At 31.3% G+C, this 19333-nt stretch overlaps 4 protein-coding genes across 5 annotated transcripts; 2 read left to right on the forward strand and 2 right to left on the reverse strand.

Annotated features, from left to right (window-relative positions):
- Positions 1-1531: 1531 nt before the first annotated feature.
- On the reverse strand, positions 1532-7535 carry LOC148226206 (gustatory and odorant receptor 22-like). 2 transcript variants are annotated; one of them, XM_088203761.1, is made up of 8 exons: positions 6004-7535; positions 5689-5942; positions 4907-5167; positions 4682-4835; positions 4462-4616; positions 4237-4398; positions 4087-4170; positions 1532-3615 (listed from the first exon to the last, which is right to left on the reverse strand). In XM_088203761.1, exons 1-8 carry the CDS (start codon positions 6194-6196, stop codon positions 3517-3519), a joined length of 1362 nt encoding a protein of 453 aa, XP_088059887.1. In that variant the 5' UTR covers positions 6197-7535; the 3' UTR covers positions 1532-3516. The 2 variants fall into 2 exon arrangements, with proteins under 2 accessions (XP_088059887.1, XP_088059888.1); XM_088203762.1 differs by having other exon boundaries at positions 5689-7535.
- Positions 7536-7668: 133 nt separating this feature from the next.
- On the reverse strand, positions 7669-14210 carry Dph1 (diphthamide biosynthesis 1). Its single transcript, XM_088203763.1, has 2 exons — positions 13981-14210; positions 7669-10515 (listed from the first exon to the last, which is right to left on the reverse strand). Exons 1-2 carry the CDS (start codon positions 14204-14206, stop codon positions 9512-9514), a joined length of 1230 nt encoding a protein of 409 aa, XP_088059889.1. The 5' UTR covers positions 14207-14210; the 3' UTR covers positions 7669-9511.
- Positions 14211-15564: 1354 nt separating this feature from the next.
- Positions 15565-18424, forward strand: LOC148226208 (dynein intermediate chain 3, ciliary-like). Its single transcript, XM_088203257.1, has 8 exons — positions 15565-15631; positions 15967-16206; positions 16264-16411; positions 16473-16844; positions 17264-17415; positions 17483-17699; positions 17862-18173; positions 18242-18424. Exons 2-8 carry the CDS (start codon positions 15995-15997, stop codon positions 18401-18403), a joined length of 1575 nt encoding a protein of 524 aa, XP_088059383.1. The 5' UTR covers positions 15565-15631; positions 15967-15994; the 3' UTR covers positions 18404-18424.
- Positions 18404-18812, forward strand: LOC148226209 (uncharacterized). The gene is made up of 2 exons (XM_088204586.1): positions 18404-18641; positions 18702-18812. The coding sequence occupies exons 1-2, from the start codon at positions 18404-18406 to the stop codon at positions 18722-18724; spliced, it is 261 nt and encodes an 86-aa protein (XP_088060712.1). The 3' UTR covers positions 18725-18812.
- The last annotated feature ends 521 nt before the right edge of the window (positions 18813-19333 follow it).

Below are 19333 nucleotides of genomic sequence, written 5' to 3' on the forward strand. Positions count from 1 at the left end.
TTGCGCTTGTATATTCAACCACCAAAAAATATGTCCACGCCTTGAAAAATCGAAATTTGCTAGATGAATAGTCAAATAATCCAAGGGTTGAATATGAATGGCCTTTTCTCTGTTGCCCGATGGCGTATTGTTTGCTTAAACAATAATGCACAAAATAATATGGATTCTTTGTATTTTCGAGGGTAATAATTACTTGTAGAGATACCTCAGATTTTTTTCTTTGAATTCTCTCCAACAACAAGGAGTACCTCGCTTCACTCGGATTCCAGACAATGGAAACATAATTAAGTACGCTTCGAACTAGTGTATCGTACAGAACGCGAATTGCCTATAAATTATTGCAGTGACACGCGCTCCGCATAACGAAGCCGAGCACCCTTGATGCCTTACCGCAAATTTCAGCGATATGCATACAAAATCACCATCACTCCCAAGTCATTGACGGAACCATTTCTGCTTAAAACACCTCTTCCTAAGCAGTTAAAGAATTCCGCCGGGCAAGAAGTGACACTTGCCGATGCTGAAAGTAATCATGCCTGCCAATCTTGTTTAAAATCTTTGTTTCACAACACCTTATAGATGTTTTGTAGCGTATTGTGAGCATCTAAATCCAAATGGTCCATTGGAAAAGATTTTATTATTATGAACGTATTTATAGAATTTGTATCGTATTATTTTTACATATATTTTACTCACGACGGGCAGTAAACTTGTAGAACGTTAACAATATATTTTATATCTGTCCAAATACACTCATTTTAACACTGGCGTATGTAAAATTCTTTTAATTTATCCTGCGCCCAAACAAAATTTATGGCGAACCACCAGACCTTAGAATGAAATATTACATGCATTATGGCCGCAGTAAATTTTTATACATTTCCGAAGATTATCGCTAATTATCGCCGTGTTTGGACATACGGTACAACTTCATTAAAACGAATGCCCGCATACAAAATGCGCACATCCAGGAGATTAATTGATGCACAACACAAAAGGCAAAATCGGTCGACGATCTCAATGGTGAAATATAGTAATTTGGCTTTCAAATTGGGGGAAATATTTACAAAAAAAACGTGCACGCAGACCCTGTGCAAACAATGCACCGGCACTGAGACATGATAAAAATAACAAAAAGAGAAAATCAGTCCCTTATTCACAAAATCAACTACATACCATTAAAAAGTAAATAATGCTCTAATCTTTATCCCTATTGAACTTTTTTGTCACAAATATTTATATTTAAAATTTTATGTTTATTTTTGTTAATATTGATTTTATTTTTAAAATTAGCAATAAAATGTATTGTATTGGTTTTCAGAGTATTGGCTTTCAGAGTATTGGTTTAGAAAAGCACTCAAAAAATATGTTTAATTGCATTTTTATAATTAATTTTAATAGACAACAATATATAACTCATTTAAAGCTAAATGTTACGCTCTCTTGAATTTTTAAAACAATTTAAGTAAAAATTTAGATAAAACAAAATTATATATTACAAGCCTAATTTATATTCTAAATATAAATTCGTTTCTATTGTATAAATCGCTTACTATAGCTACTTTTGCAACCTCACGACTCAAATGACGACGGCGCAAAACAATAAAAGTGAATAAAAAACACACACACTGACTGTCAGACAGAAAAGAGAAGAGAAGCGTTTCACGGAGGCCAGGGAACCGTGAAGCAGGATGTGGCATTTTAACGAAATCTTCCATTATTCCGCGAGACGAAACCGAAGAACGTGTCCAAAAAATGGGCCATAAATACAAGAGGCACGGCCACCATAATTAGACGGGACTTCAACAAAAAGGACACGCTGAAGGAAAAAAGGATTGGTTTGACTTTGACTCGGCGAGGACTAATTAGTCGGTCGGATGATCGCAAAGAGATTAACAGAATAATAAACTGCCGAAAGAAATATCAAGGTATATTATGCAAAGTTGTAATTCGTTACATATAAAACATCCATAATAACAATCCAAAACTTTTTTTGTATTTTAATTTAGTGCTCTACATAAAAGATCAATTTCAATACAAAAAGTAAGTGTGCACATAACATGAAGGCAATTTTTTTGAAGGCAACATAACGGACAGCAAACTTGCAGTTACATTAGAGCACTATAAAACAAAGAACTCTATCATCAGAATGAGATATACACTGGTATGAAAAACAAACTTTGAAGTGCTAAAAATGCAAGGATTTATGTTCAAAGAATAGCTATCAATACATTCGTAGTTAATGACAAAGATGTTCTCTATGTGATTAATAACAATAAATATGTCAATAAAGTAAGCCTCTTCAAAATGTTGGAAGAAGATATACAACTGTTACAAACAAACCTTAAACCAGCTTCGAGATATAAAAAATACATTTATTTAAGGAAACGATTTCAAAAGCTACACAATTCCTTGGAGACTCGTATGTACATATATAATACTTGCTCTCTATTAAAGTTACATTTGGTTAATAACTGCTTCCAATCTGTGGTATACACGTTTATTGAATTAATGTTTACAATTAATCAGTGGCGTAGCAATGGTGGGGCGAGGGGGGCGGGCCGCCCCGAGCGGCACTTGCTTGGGGGCGGCATATTTGCGATGGGATCGTCTAGTGTGGTACTTAACCCTAAATGCACTAAAATATATATATATATATATATATATATATATATATATATATATATATATATATATATATATATATATATATATCTACGAGTAGCAAGAGCTTAAAAATAACCAATTAATTATTTTAAGAAATGCTGATTTTATGACCATGCAAAAAATGTATAGGGGGGGGGCAATTTTAAGGATCGCCTCGGGCACCACATACCCTAGCTACGCCACTGCAATTAATATATCAAACATACAAATGTTGTGCAATGTTTAGTATACATAGTATATGTTGCAGTGAATGTGTATTTTTCAGCAAAATTATATTTTTACTAGTAGAAATATAATTTCACTAACTAGGTCAGTGAAAATGTTTCAAACAATTTATTTATAATTTACCTGGTCTATAGTTAGTTCTATGATCTTTATTTTAAAGCACATCGGTAAAATTATATTGTCCATTTTCATCGAAAACAAGCAATATTATCTTAATTAATCGACTTTTAATAACTCTGATTGAATACTTTTTTAATATTGTTTTCAACAAGTTTTTAAAAAACAATACGCAAATGAGCGTTCCGCGTCTGTCATGACAGCTTAGAGCCCCATATTATTTCACTAGCACCTGTCAGTGGAATTATATTTTCCCTAGTAGAAATATATATCTACTGGTGAAAATTTGTTTCGGTATAATTTTACTGAAATGCCAAAGAACATATTTTTTACTAGTAATAAACATTCTTTGTATACATAATTTACTCGATCATTCGTGCCGTAGTTCTACGTCGAAGAGTAGCCGGATCGTCTCAAGACTTGAATTATCTTCTGATAACTCTTAGATGACTGCTGGACTCTTGACCGAATCCGTCGATTGAAGATGTGGCTGCCAAGGTTCTGTATTTATGACTTGACTAGACTCCCGACTGGGTAACCAAATGTCTGACTTAAATTCGCTAATGGAAAGAGAGCAAAACTCCACCTACTCTCTTCTTGCATCATCTAAAAAGCAATTATATTAATAGAAAATGCTGTACATTCCATTATAATAATTAGTGTTACAAAATCTAGTGAATTGCATAAATATATAATAACACATCTAAGTTGTATCATACATGCTTAAAAGGCGGTTTTAGATTTAAGAAACACAGATTTTCTACTTGACTTGCACTTATTTTAGGGTGTCGAATTTTTTAATTCGTAAGCCAAAAATAATAGATTTTTGAAGTACGCACGCGGCTCCTGAATTCGTTACTAAATCGCGCCGGATGTCTTTGTTTAAAATACGTTAGCTATTTTTGTGTCACAAATATGTCCGTTATTTGCTGCATAAAACTACACACCACAAAAAATACACTTTGGCTTTCGTTTATCGTGACTTTTAAGTCGTACGCGATTGCGTTTCATAAATCTGTTATTGAATATTACAATGTAGTTTTTGTTTAACGCTATTTAAGTGGATAAAGTAGAAACCTTATACTTATACTCATTTATTTGATTAAAACAATTTTTGAATTGGATTAGTACAATCAGATTGGTGATAATCATTGAAAGCATCTAAAAACATAATATCATAAAAATTATCAAATAATATTGAATTATTATAATATACAAATACATCACCTTTGTAATGAGTTTTCTATTCACTGGTACAAAATTGTAAATTGATATAACTGGAGGGTTATTCCTAATGGCACCAAGAAATAGATAAATTTCTTGGATTACTTTTGGATGATAAGATTTTGTAGTCGCCAACCATAGAGTGTCCGTGAATGGTTGTTCTAACTATAAATATAATTGTATTTTTTATATTTAACATTATTTATCGATATAATATGAAAGGCATACTTTTAGACTTGTATTATAGCATATATTGCAAATGTACACCAAATACAAACATGAAACCGTTAATGCTATGACCAGACCGAATTCACTCTCTGAAAATATCTCATATTTGTCAACCATGTTATTCTTTGTCAGAAGGTGGCTAAAATATCCATAGCCTAATAACAATAGTATTGTTATTAATTATATATAAAAATATTTTAATTGATATAAATATGCATACCTGCAATAATAACGTCTATAATTGAACCCAAAATCATCACAACCATATAATTGGAATACGCCTCTCCTAACTTTTGAGTTATGTTGCTAAGATCAGTCCACAAGTGTTTAATAATAATGATTGTATCTTGTGTTACGACATTGCTAGAGAGATACTAAAACATTTGTTGATGAAGATTAGTTATTCTGAAGTTCTATAGAGCTTTAGTAATAAAATATTAAATACCATTTTTAATAATTGCATCAATTGGTCAGAAGCTCTATCAATGGCGATGCAGTTGAGCTGTAATAATCCAAGGAAAAAATAGAAAGCTATTGTCGACGATATGTATCCCATGCATTCTTGAAAGGTGTACGTCGACAGTAAAAACAATTGTCCAAATATCAGCATTATCGTCGCAAAAATAGAATAGAAAATAAATCGTTTAGAAGTTTTCTCTAAAGATGGATCCAATAGCGTTTTTTTAGTACGTCCGTGGTATTTACTCTAAAAATGATTGGTAATTCCATTAATTTTTTAATAATATACTGTTGTATACATAAATCACTTTACCATTTAAAATATAAAATACTTTTTTTGCTAACATATTATAATATATTTTTAATTTCTACAATTTGCCCAATAAAAAATATTCTGAAAAAATTCTAATTGACTAATGTATTATATAATATACATATAATATAAATCACTGCATATGCCCAATATTTCTAACACAGCTAATTCATGTCAGAAGTATCCACAAACTGCCCAGTGCTTCATTTGATTAGAATTAAAAACTTGTTACCAAGAAGGTAAGAAGTGATAAATTCAGATGAAGAATATATAATTGAACTAATTTCCTGCATCTGAAAAACCCATAATAATCTAAATTCCAGATTTTCTTCCAAAAATGAACATTTAAAAAATTGATCAAGATACTTATGACGATATACAGTTCATATAATAATATATATTTAATTTTTAAATGGTAAAGTTATCTTTGTGTATATATTTAATAAAATAATTACTTCAAAATCTATCCACATGTTATGATAAAGAGCTATATTTTTCGACGCCAGCCAACCGCAAATCGAATAAAAATATTGTATCTTACAAAACGATAGAAACATCAAGTTAAAGATGAACCCATCGAAGTTGTCCATTTGAGTCAGTTTCATAGCTCGGTTTTTGAACGCATATGTGGTAAAGAACCATGTCACCGTCAAATGAAATACAAAAGAATAAGCCATTCTCCAATTGAAGACTTTAAAATAGATCCTACCTACAATAAATACATAAACAATTAATAAATAAAATACTTAGTTATACTTAGATATACAGACCATCAGATTTTTGCATGATAGGCAACATAGCAAAAAGTAGGTGCATCCAGCGCATGTGTCTTGTATAATAACAAAAACCATTATTGCTCTTACTGCTGATTTTAAAATTTAATTTACGATAGATGTCTTTGACACCCATGTGTATTCGATTGCGATCGTTAGTAATGTGATAAAAATAAAATGTTACACTCATTGATATACATATGACTTTCTATATCATGGTAATACTTATATATAATATACATATGTTAATATGATTTGCTTAAGGGTGTGCTTGGAGCAAATTAAAGTCAAATTAACGAGTGTATTTGCAATTATTCTATGATAAGATATAATTTACTATAATCAATCATTCTTGAAGCGGCGAGTGTTAATGTTAACGGTAAATTAATATATAGTTTGCCGCCACAGTTGTGTGTATTAAATAATAATTAATCATCTTAAGAACATTCTCTTGTATTATTTTATTATATTTAATGTGAATCAAATAATTAATAATTGAGAAAATAAAACATGTTCGATAATTAGAGTAAGTAAAAAATTGAAACATACTAGGGAATGATCAAAAGACAGGCGTCACTCTACTTCTTGAGGCCGTCCAAAAAGAGAATTTGATTCTACACAAATGATTAACATACTTCATACAAGCTAAATAAGGAATAAGAAAGTAATCTCGGTACAATCGAATTTAAAACATTTATCTGGTATGTGACATCTTTTTTTCTAGCTCAACAGAAAAATAGCAACAATAAAAATATCAAAGATATACATATATAATATATAACAAACTATCGACAAAACTCTTTGGGTAATGCTTCTAGAAGTCACATATGATACAATTATTCACTTATCATTTTCTTCTTAAATATTCTTCCAAATTCCTTTTTAATCTTTTTGCGTCTTTATAAACCGTAGTAAATGAAATGTATACAACCTTTTTTAACCATCGAATATTGTCTTATTTAATATTTTTATTTGAAATGATGTTCCAATTATGTTTCAATAGATTATTCTAAATTAAATAATAGTTATATTATATAAACAATAATAATTAATTATAAACCAGTTTTTCCCAAAGATGGCACAGCAGTGCTGATGCTGTGATGAGAAGCAATTACTACAACATAAAACTGTGCAAGTCAAACTACTGTTTTAAATGTTAAAATACTTCAACGCTATCTGACTATCTATTCCGCAGTATTTTTTAAGAACTTCAATATCTACTGGCAAATTACTTTATCTCTTCTATTCCATTCCAGCTATGATATATTATCCTCCGCCAATCTTGTCCTGATTAACTGCTAAAATTCATTATTCAATTCTTTTCTCTGAAAGTTGAACAAGTAGGACCAGTAATTATTGTTATAAACTCTTAAATAACAATGAGAATAATTTAGATACCCTTATTATGGCAATGATCACCATTACGAAACATGCTAGTTTTGTCTTTTCATTCAAACAATGTACGAAGACATATTTGAAGACAAGCAATATAAAGTAAATCAAACATCAGCATTAATATCTGCAGCAACACTAATTGAGATATGTTTTACAATAGAAAATAAAAAAATATTACGATACCAATTTAACTGTGTTCAGATTACTATCTTTATTAGTTATTTTTGTAAACCAAAAAACACAAAAAGTAAGAAGTAAACAACACAATCAATTTAAAAACTTTATTATTCTACGTATAATAAACAGCATATTCAGGTTACATGAAAATATTCGTACAAACAAGAAAATGCAAAATAGTACGAGAATACAAAAACGTACTATTCAAAGATAATATCACAATAGCAACATGACAATGCACTTAAACATGCAATAGTGTCACAAGGTTGCCTCATAGTCATTTTATCGAAATAATTGGGCCAATAGCAGCACCAAACATATTTAAATAATCTATTTATTGCTACCATAAAAGCACTGTTTTTTCTAAATAAAAGTAGATGTTTTCACATCATACTGTCTTTAAATGATGCAGGGTAAAATGTAAATTTTAAATTAAATATGATACATAAATAAACTTTTACCAGAAATTAAAAACAAATGAAGTAGCATCTTGAAGGGAGGCTTTTTTTTGTTATTGATGAGGTTCAATATCAACACATTGTATAACGTGTGCACAAATTTGTGCGTCTTGTCACTTCAACTTCATACAAAAAAATAATATGTTAAGCTTTTTATTTAATCTAATGTATTTATTTAGCAGTTTATGTCAAAGATGTTACACTAGTTTTATATGTAACTAAAATAGTTCAAAAAATTTATATCGCAAATTCCAGAGGGTCCAACCTAGACATCAATCAAATGAAATATAATTCTTAAAATGCTCAATCACATTATAGACATTTTTGTACGTGACATTCTGAAATTTTTATCAAATTTAATTTATAATTATTCACGCTACCATAGTTTTCAAAACCAAAACCTAGAAATATTTCAATATTTTAAGGGCAAATGATTTTAGAATTACATTTTATTGAATCCCTTTAACTTCAATATTGACATTCAGTTAATTTTCTGGCAAAAATCCATTTAGGCGAATGTATTTATCAGACAAAATTTACATTAAGTTCCCTGCACTATTAATGGAAAACAATTTAATATACTTTAAATATATTTTTTTTAATACTGAACACATTTTTTGATTGCAAAATACAAAAAATATTCTTAAAATATGTTCAGTTTAAAAGCACGCGAGAAAAATGTTTAAAAACTCTTAAACATACAATCTTTACACTAATTTTGTCAATCATACAATAAAGTAGTTCAACTTTTGCTTTTCCATTATACTCGTTAAACAATATCATTGTGAAATACTCATTCAGTAACACAAATACTCATAATACAAAAAATTCAAAGACAATAACATTACCCAAATGTTTGTTTACAATACAATTTAATAAAAATGGTAAAAAATCTAACATGGACATTTTTTCAGTCGTATCATATTATGTAGACTTTGCAACAAAATTAATTGTGATATATTTGTCACAAAATTGGTGATTAGCGTAAGAATTCAACAATGGCATAAAAGATTTATCATTTGAGTTATTTTTCAATAACTTCAAAGAAAATAAATCAAGTACCAACGTTTAATATCTCAGTCAAGAAAAGCATAATCAAAATACTCAGGCCTTTCATTATTTATTATTAAAATGGATAATTTTCATTTATTTTTTAAAAAATAAACATTCTTTGCATACATTAAGATTCATTTCCTCTTATATTCAATATAATACAAGCGTCATCTTTGGCTAAACTTTAAGTAAATAAGGCAAAAAAACTAAATAAATACATGAAACTTAAATTACAACACAAATAAGAATTACAATGCTGATTAAGGCATCGGATTGGCAAAATAGTGAAGGAAGACTGTCTCGTCATTGATGGTTAATTTTTCTTCAATGAAAATCATCGACATTTAAAATTCTTACTTTAAAGCGATTGATCATATATTATTAGGTCGCATTGTAGCTAAAGAATAAATCATTACATATGCTTATTTATTCAGACATTTTCCGCAACAAGTTTTTTCATCATCGACATCGGGTTTATAGTTCGGAGTCCAAGGTCCTAAACTCTTGGACGAATAATAATCCATCGGATAATTCTCATCTTTGTCAACCACCCATTCAGCGTCGCCGAGACAGACTGACAATTCATAAGGCGTCAACAAAGGTTTATCAAAAGATACCCCCCAATCGATGGACAATCTCGGACAAGCTACTTGCACGAAAACATCTACTTTGTCAAACAGTCGCAATTTTTCTGGAGTGATCTCTGAGAGTAAAATAATAACGCTTATTAGCGGTGGTTTAATCTTCTTCTGTAAATTCTCTAATACCTTCGGACTCCCTTGCCGTCCTAGTGTTCCTAAAATCAACCCAAACGTTAGCGCCATTTTCGCTTTTTCTATTGCTTCTTTTCTATTTTTCCTCATTAATACATGGTCATAATACTCTTCCGTGAACTTCTTTTCATATGGATCATATCGGTAGGCTTTCAATTTAGGATTTGCAATCATAGCTGCCTCTAGATGAAACCGACCATCGCCTAAATATATCACCGCATCAGAGCAATTCATCTTTGGCGCCGTACATCCCAAGATTTCTCCCGGCGATAAAGGTTTACATTGGGGCACGTTAACGGTGAATCCTAGCTTTCTAAGTTCAACGGCAGCGTTGTGGAGTGTGCTGACAAATTGAATAGTACTGACGAATCCTAATCTGGTAGCGACTGTGAAGTTGTGCTGTATGGTCTCAACGAAATGGAGTATATCTATTTTTATATCAACGAATATGTATAACAATTTGATTCCGGTCGTTTGATCAACTGGTATTAGACACGAATGGCCGTAATGGACTAATAAGTCGACTCCGAAGGCTTTGGCTGTGTAATCGTCGACGCAGCACGCTCCGTATGTGACGTCTCCCATGATGACGGTCTCTGCTTTTGTGAACTTTTCTATGATCCCACATAATGTAGTGGCATACATGAGCAGTCCTGAAAAATACAAGAATATTTTTAATATTTCATTTAATAGAAACATTATTTATTGAATCAATTAATATAACGTAAAGGAAATAAGTGTAAAACGCAAACATAGCTACAAAAATAAATGTCTATATATATATATATATATATATATAATATATGTATATATATTTTTTTATATCGTTACCTTAGAATGAAAAAACCAACATGCTAATCAATGCATCGTTGTTAAAAGAAATGGATCAAATATCATTGTGTACAAAGGAATGTGCAGGAGATAATTGCAAAAGTAATTATTACACAATAGCTATTAAGAGAGGAATGTTTCAAGAAACCAGGGCAAGTCTCTAAAGAACACCAACTGCTAAATCATGTTTAAACGATATTTTTAATTTATATTATTGTTCAGTGTTTCTTCTCAAGAATTCCTCAACAAAAATGCAAAATTCAAAACTAAGGAATGACTCAAGAATTCTCATAAAATGTTTTTTTGTTAAAAATTTTATTTATACGAATATTTTTAAATAGTTTACAGCCGCTGCAATTTTGAATGACTTCAAAAAAGTAGTGGTTGAAATTCGCTAAAACAGCGGCATTAAAAGCAGTAAGTGAGAAAATAGATAAAGATTTCCGAGTAACACCCTAGGAATTACAATTAACAAAACATTTTGTTCCCACTTTCTTAAACATTTGCGAGGTCAACAAAAAATTAAGAATGCAAAGATCAATGACTTGAGAATGATAATGATAATATTATTAAGTCTGGCAAGGATTCGATCGCCGGCTTAATGAAACAACAAGTCAATGCTATCATGTAAATGCTATATATATCATATGATGAAAAGTATCTGTTAATTAAACATGCATTTGACATTTTATTCAGAATTATAATATCTCATATGAGAATTGAAATAATTGAATAAAGTAATTATGTACATTCTTCGCATTCGTTTACATTTTAATTATTAACTATAATATAATTTACATGCCTAAATATACCCAATTAGTTGTAAATAAAATCAGTAAAGATTTTCCATGTACAAGATATATACAGTGGAAACTCAACTTATGAGTAACTTGACTTGCGATTCTTTCGAGATAAGAGTAACTTTGTTTTTTTAATTGACTCGATATACGAGCAAAAAAACGTATCACATAACTTAAAATAAACTTTATTATTAATTTAGATAGTAGTATTTACCATTTCAATTGGCATTAATCCATTTTAATTTTACTCATCGAAATGGATTAATGGCATTTGAATTCATTTCAATGGGGAAAATTAATTTGACATACAAGTTATTTGAGTTATGAGCTCGGTCATGGAACAAATTAAACCTGCAAGTCAAGGCACCACTGTACTGTAATAATATAAATACATATTGTATAATTATCATACATTTTACACATTGTATTCCAATTAGGGTTTGTGAAAACCCGAGTTTTGTGGACCCGACGAACCTGGGTCCAAAAAACTCATTCATCGGATTTTCTCATTCGAGTTCGAGACCTGGTCAAATTCCTTCTCTATGTATTTTTTCCTATATCATTAATTATCCCTGCTGAGAACTTTAATTGTTAATTTAATAGGTTTTAATGCATTTTACAATTCTAATATTAATTTAATATTAATGTTTTTATTTAAATATAAATTCCCAATATCTTTAAGAACTTCTTTAATGGTATCAAATAATTTTAAAAATCTTAAAATCATGTCCAGTAAAAATAATTTATGAGTTTTTATGTCCAACACTAACTGCAGTTCATTTCCTTGTATATTTTTTATTTTATTTTATAAAATATTATTTCGCACAGTGGATTTTTTTAAATATTTAGCATTTGTACGAATACCTTCGATATTATCTATTAACCTTTTCAGCGCGGCGAATATTTTTGTGCGCTATTTCGAAATTTGCTTATATTTAAATATTATTTCAATAAAATAAAGTGTTTTTCAACCATAAATTACACAAAAAAAAACATATTACAAAGTTCAAAGGTTCATTTAGGTGAACAATGAATACCGGAGATTTTCTTGATGACTTCTATAGGTGTCATCCAAGGTCAAAGGGTTAAAGCATATGAATTCGTAAATTCAAATTCCTCGTTTTTTTTAAATTTCGTCATTAATGAAGAAAAAACCTCAACAGCATCAATATCATCATCATTTTTATTATTGCCATCATCGTTATTTTGATTTTATATGCCAGAACTTGTATTCTTGTAAAGTACATCGCAAATGGATAGGTGTGTATAGTGTGATTCAAACACAGGTTAAAAAGTACGGAAGAAATTTTTTCGAAATTAACCATTACACTCCCTCCATCATTAGTTGATTAAATAAAATGTTATTTTTAAGTCTATATTGTATAAACTTAAATTGTGTTCTACTGAGTAGCTGAATATGCCTAGCTACCAATTAACTGAGTAGCTGAATATGAATTAAAAATTCTGACTAAACCAAGATTAATCATTTCATTATAGTTTCCATATGTACTAAAAAATCGTTTCCCTTACTTCTTTTCTAAAAACTCGTATCATTTCAATATTTTTTGTTTCATAAAAATTTTGTATTAAATTCATAATATCCCTTTCACATTTAGGCAATTTATAAACTGAGTTTGTGAAACTTTCTCACATGAAGTTATATTTTGTAATTGCTCTATTCAGTATTTAATCAAACGCAAAAAATTATATGGTCCTTTTTTACTTATTTTTATTTATGTATAAGCCAAAACTCTGCCATAAAACTTTCCTTAGACTATCACTTTGAATATATGAGTTCAGTCTAAAGTGGAACTGAACAGAACTATTTACGGATCAATTCAAATGACAACTTCAACTAAGTCCAAACAAGCAGCTGCTTCTACTTTAACCGTCCGACCTTGAACCTACAAAAGTTTAAGTCGATATTTGATACGACTTTGAGAATAACAATTACGTGACAGCACCACAGCAACGGCCATACTTCATACTTTAATTGCAACTCTCAAGTTTTCTTTTAAAAAATATATAAATTAAACAAGTATCGTTGAAAGAACCCTACTCGCCACATATATTACTGAACGTCATGCAGAACCACAAAATTCTTTAGCGGAACTGTAACATTCAGTAGGAAGAAATCCAATGCATATGTGGCCTCCAAGGTCATCGAGATATTGAAACAAAACTGTGGAAATTAAGCTGCGCAATAAGAACACGCTAGAAGTATCGATGAGGAGCATTATCACATAAACCACGTTTAGCCAAATGCAGTTTGCATCAATGAAGATAATGGACACCTAAAACAACAACAAAAAATGAATAATATTTTTTCATATAGTTCAAGAGTCCAAATTAAACAATATTTTCCTAGAATAGTTTTTTATTCCCCCCTCCTTCCGCAACTTCCACCTGTTTTTTCTACGTCTTAATTTGAAATATTAAAGATAAAGGACCTCGGTAGCCTCATTCGACAATTATGAATTACATTACCTTCCGGCATCTGGAGCGCCACAGTTTTCGCCTCCAACTGTCTGATTCTCCATATAGTCTTGTGGACTTCGAAGTTATAATTTTGAGGTAGCATAGAACAGGCCGCGTTGAGCAGCTCATCTTTGACAATGTCATCGGGGATTTTGTTGACCGTCTTGACGGGCGCTTTGAAGATTTTCCGCTCGGGCTTGGCCCGCACCACCACCGCACCCTCGATTTCCGACATTACTGCCTTTCATTTCGGCACGCACGCTCTCTTAGCTAGTTATATAAATGTTGGTCGTAACGCGCAAACATTTGACCATCGCTACAATCATGATAAACAACAAATAATTATCCCTAAATCTTTAAAATGCCTAATTTAAACCGAAAAATATTTATTGTCTATAATTTTAGACGTTTAAATAAATTTAAAAAACATTTCAACTAAAATGGATAATATTGATAAATATGGTGGTAAATTTTAGCAAATTTGACCAAACGAAAGGTTATATACGGTTTATTGAAAAATCTTTTGAAATGCAAGCGCTCTGAGTGAAATGTGCGTAATCCACAACCCTCGTCCAAATGTCTCGGGTACGAATGCCAGGAATCCATCCACACTCTTGCCGAAACGTCGCATCAAATTTCGCTTTCGCATTCGAGGTCGAGCTCTGGCGATGTGAGAAAACGCAAGACAAGACGAGAAATTTTAAAGTGACGAAAAAGGTCCTAGAGATCAAGAATATCGAGACGACCTGTCCCACAATTTCCATGTTTATTTTACGGATGACAGCTTAATAATTTAGATTTATACTGGACGTCGAAACTCTTTTTTCTAAAATAGATGAAAATAAAGTTCGGTAAAATTACACAAATTTTGCAAATTTTTACGACGCTAACGTCGATGGAAAGAAATTTTTAATAGAAATCGAATACTGTGAAATATTGCTTTCTACTCGTAATGAAGTATGTATTACCGAAAACTTTTTTAATTACTTTTACTGTACCATATGCAGATGATGTATTTACATCTTCCCGTTTCACCGCAGCAGTAGCAAACTGTGTCGAGTGCAAGTTGTGAGCGATCACTTAAAAAGGTATAGCTAATTTTGACATATTTGCGAACTTAAATGGAACTACATCGTCTTAGTAATTTACCTCTTTTTAGCATTTCAAAATAAACAATAAAAAAATTGCTTTCGATTATGTGATTAATCAGTTTGCATCATTAAAACCAAGAAAAATTAACTTTTAATAAATCTAAATTTTAACATAATGGACGTATTCGTAAATTGCGAAAAAAAATGCGAGGGGAGGAAAATAGAATTTTCGCCCCCGGGCGCAAACTACTCTAGCTACAGTACTGATTGAAACTTAGTGCTAGAGCCCAAACTACAAGAAATAAATTTTCCGATTATTTTGTTAATAAGAAATCATTTTTTTCGCAAGACAAGATGATATATGTATGATTTGCTGTTTTAGTAAATATTTTTAAAATAAAAATTACCAAAGTACCAACGCACGGTGATCTTGGACGAAAACAGTGTCTGTTACTCCAGTGCACGGTGAGTCAGCGCGGAAGCGAAGTTTTTAGGGTTCCAACAGACATGCCGTTTACTGCTATGGTGTTTGAGAGACAATAGATTTGTGACGTCATCAAACGCAACATGTATACAAAAATAAATAATATTTATGGAAAAATATTCTAAAATTTGCAGAAGAGAGCTTAATAAAAATAAATATACAATTATTACATAAGAGGGTATTTTCGTTGATTTATCCACACTTTACAAAAAGTGCAGTGAATTTTTTACATATATGTATTCATACACATTTTATTCCGATTTTTCCATGTTTGCTTAATTTGTCTAAATAAGAATAAAAAAATAATAACTAATATTTCAGCAAAAAATGCTGTAATTTGATACCTAAGAAACGATGCTCTTGTCATGTACGATATGTTTATAACTTCATAGAAACGCTTTGTTTACATATTGATTGCAGTTCGCACCATACATTAATAAAAGCGAAAATGAGCCAAAATAACATGGATTTCACATATTCAGTGACTAGACGCCGATATCATTTTGGAAGACAGTGTTTCTTTTCGAACAAGGGTCCAGAAATAGTAGATAGTATACCATCGGATAAAAGTATGAGTAAACATTTCATATTGAGAAATCCTGTACATCAAGCATTACAGTACACTAAAAACTATTCAGAGCACGAAGTTAACACTTACAGGTGAATAATTTAACTGAACCTTTTTATGTACAAGTTTTAACATATTGTATTTTATAGAGCTGAATATGTTAACGCCGGAATCAATCATGTCGAAGGAGGGTGGCCTAAGGATATTAACACTGCTGACGTTGAAGCAGTCCAAAGATATAAAAGGAAGATTGAAAAGGATGATGCATACGTTCATTGCGTTATGCATCTAACGCATGTAATGTACAATATACATTTATATTATTTTTTTCATATTGATTAAATGTGAATCATTTTAGGATATGGAACATTTTATACTGCAAAACAATGCTATAAATGTTTACCAAAAATACTTCACTGAGCTTGAACCATCGCCTCCAGTTGAAAGAAGCTCTTGCAGAACAATTAACGTGTATAAAGATCAAAATTCAGCAAAACGACCGATTACGTCGTTGAGCTGGTCAGCCGACGGAGGAGCGAGGTTGGCAGTTACTCATTGCGATTTGGAGTTTCATACATCACCAATCGAACAATGTACACATAGCTACATTTGGGATATTGAGAATCCGAATAAGCCTCAATTGGTCATTATACCACAATCTCCGCTGTGCTGTTTAGAGTTCAATCCGAGAGATCCCAACACATTAGCTGGAGGATTGCTTAGTGGTCAAGTAAGTTTTGAGAAATTCTTTCAAGTAGGTAACTCATTAGAGTGCAGCCTATCGCATGTCAAATATTTGATATGCCTAATAAGTGGTTAAAAATACGCAGGTAATAGTTTATAATAAAGAAAACATCTGTCTGAATATATAAAAAATATATATTTAATTAAATATTACATGGCATTCACTAGCCAAAAAAAGCGAGGTCTTTTGCCCGGGGACTGGATAGGATTGATGCAATAGTGCGGGGCTATATTGCTAGCCTGGTGAATTTTTGCGTCAATGGTAATGTTTCTGGCTGTCTTCGATATTATCCTCATTATCACTAATAGATATTTCTACATTTTAACTATTCAATGTCTAGTGCATGATTTAAATATTAAGTTAAAATTATGAAAAGTTAAATAATCCTACATTTATGTTATAAGGTAGCGGCTTTCGATATACGAAGAGGTTCTGAACCATGTGAAGTGTGTCCAATGCATCAATCTCATCGGGATCCTGTAAGGAATGTTCTATATATAAATTCTAAAACTGGAACTGAATTCTTCTCTTCATCCACGGACGGTCAAGTTAAATGGTATACATATTTTCTTTTATAATAATTATAAAATTATCCTAGAAAGATTATTGTAGTATAATTTTAGGTGGGATACACGTAAATTAACAGAGCCGACCGATACGATGATAATCGATCCGGTGAAAAACATTGGCGAAGAACATTCAATTTCAAGGGCTTTAGGTGTGAGCTGCTTAGAATACGAAACTACAATCCCGACAAGATTTATGTGTGGAACCGAACAGGGACTAGTAATCGGTGGAAACCGAAAAGGGAAAACTCCCATCGAACAACTACCAGGAAGGGTACGCTTTCATATTAATCCTAGATGTTAATTAAATTACCTACTTGAAATTAAGTCGCTCTTCGATAACTTGGGATATTATTTAATTGATACAGATATGTTGGACTAGGAAAGTGGATATTTTAGGAGACACAAGTTGCATTTGTTAATACCGGTCTAATAGTTTTCAGCGCACCTCGGACCTGTTTATGCGTTACAACGTAATCCTGGTTTTGTTAAGAATTTTTTAACCATCGGTGATTGGACGGCGAGAATATGGTCAGAGGACTGCAGGGAGAGTCCGATTATTTGGACTCATTATCACAATACCAAATTAACTGATGGAGCGTGGAGTCCACTCAGGTTTTCATTGTTTATGATTACAAGATGGGACGGAAGTTTATGCTGTTGGGATATATTACGGAAGCAGAATGCTCCGGTAGTAACAGCTCAGTTGTGCGACGAGCCTTTGACTAAGATACGTCCTCAAGATCAGGTATAAGAATATATGTAGTAGATTTATTTAATAAGCTAAATTAATCATTGATATGTATGGTTTTATAGGGTCGTCTCGTTCCTTGCGGAAGCAGAAAAGGATCCGTTTATTTGGTAGAATTATCAGAAAATTTGGGAATGTCAGCTAAAAATGATAAATTACTATTGACCAATGTAAGTATTCTTCTTAATAATAATATAACTTGGGTTTTAAATAAATATGTTTGCTAGATGTTTGAACGAGAGAGTAAACGCGAGAGAATTTTGGAGGCTCGTATGCGTGAGATAAGACTAAAAATGAAAGTTCGTTCAGGACAAGCAATGCTCGGTGGAATGCAAGCTCCGCCTGCTAACGAACAAAATATAGGAGGTGATCAAGATATTTTGGATGCGGAGACAGAGTACAGACAGATAGTCGAACAAGAAGCTAAGGCACAACAAGAACCCCCAACTACCGATAATATATTAGGTATTATTATATTTGGACCACATTTTACATATAAATATATTGATATAATATTTATTTCAGATGACAATGAAATAATTGGATGAAATGCTTCAAGTTGATTAACAAATATATGTATAATACATGTGTAACTTGTTTCAATAAACGAATGTTTATTTTAAATTGTATAAACAAGATTAGTTCATCAGGTTTATTACTTTTTCCATACATACGAGGGTTGGTTATTAAATGCAAACTATGAATATTTTTATTCTCGTAATTTATTAAAGGAAAAAAGTACAAAATAACATTGTTTTTTTCAAGTTGTCTCCATGGAATTCTATGCATGTTTTCTAGTGCTAAGAAAATGCATGACGAAGCCAAAAGATTTTTATTATTGTATAGCGATGTTCTTTCACGGTGCCTTTAACTGCTATAATGAACTAATTTCACTACTCGGTTGTACATAACTCGTGCCATTTTTGAAGTTTCCAGTCCACTACCACACATGCAGGAATAGCAGCATGCATCACCATACTAAATTTCCTTTGTCAATGATTTTCACCTCTTCAGTACCACGCTGCTCTTCTTTGGTGCATGTTGCTAGTGTGATGGTTATTTTAAGTAATTCTGTATCTTTGTGTTGAATGGCCAATTTATACAGCCACACAAAACACAGTTAATTACATTTGTTTTAGGTATGTGCAATAATATAT

Source organism: Plectrocnemia conspersa, unplaced genomic scaffold (genome assembly GCF_051122295.1).
Source record: "Plectrocnemia conspersa isolate PC_06_02 unplaced genomic scaffold, ASM5112229v1 ptg000014l, whole genome shotgun sequence".
Lineage (NCBI taxonomy): Eukaryota > Metazoa > Arthropoda > Insecta > Trichoptera > Polycentropodidae > Plectrocnemia > Plectrocnemia conspersa.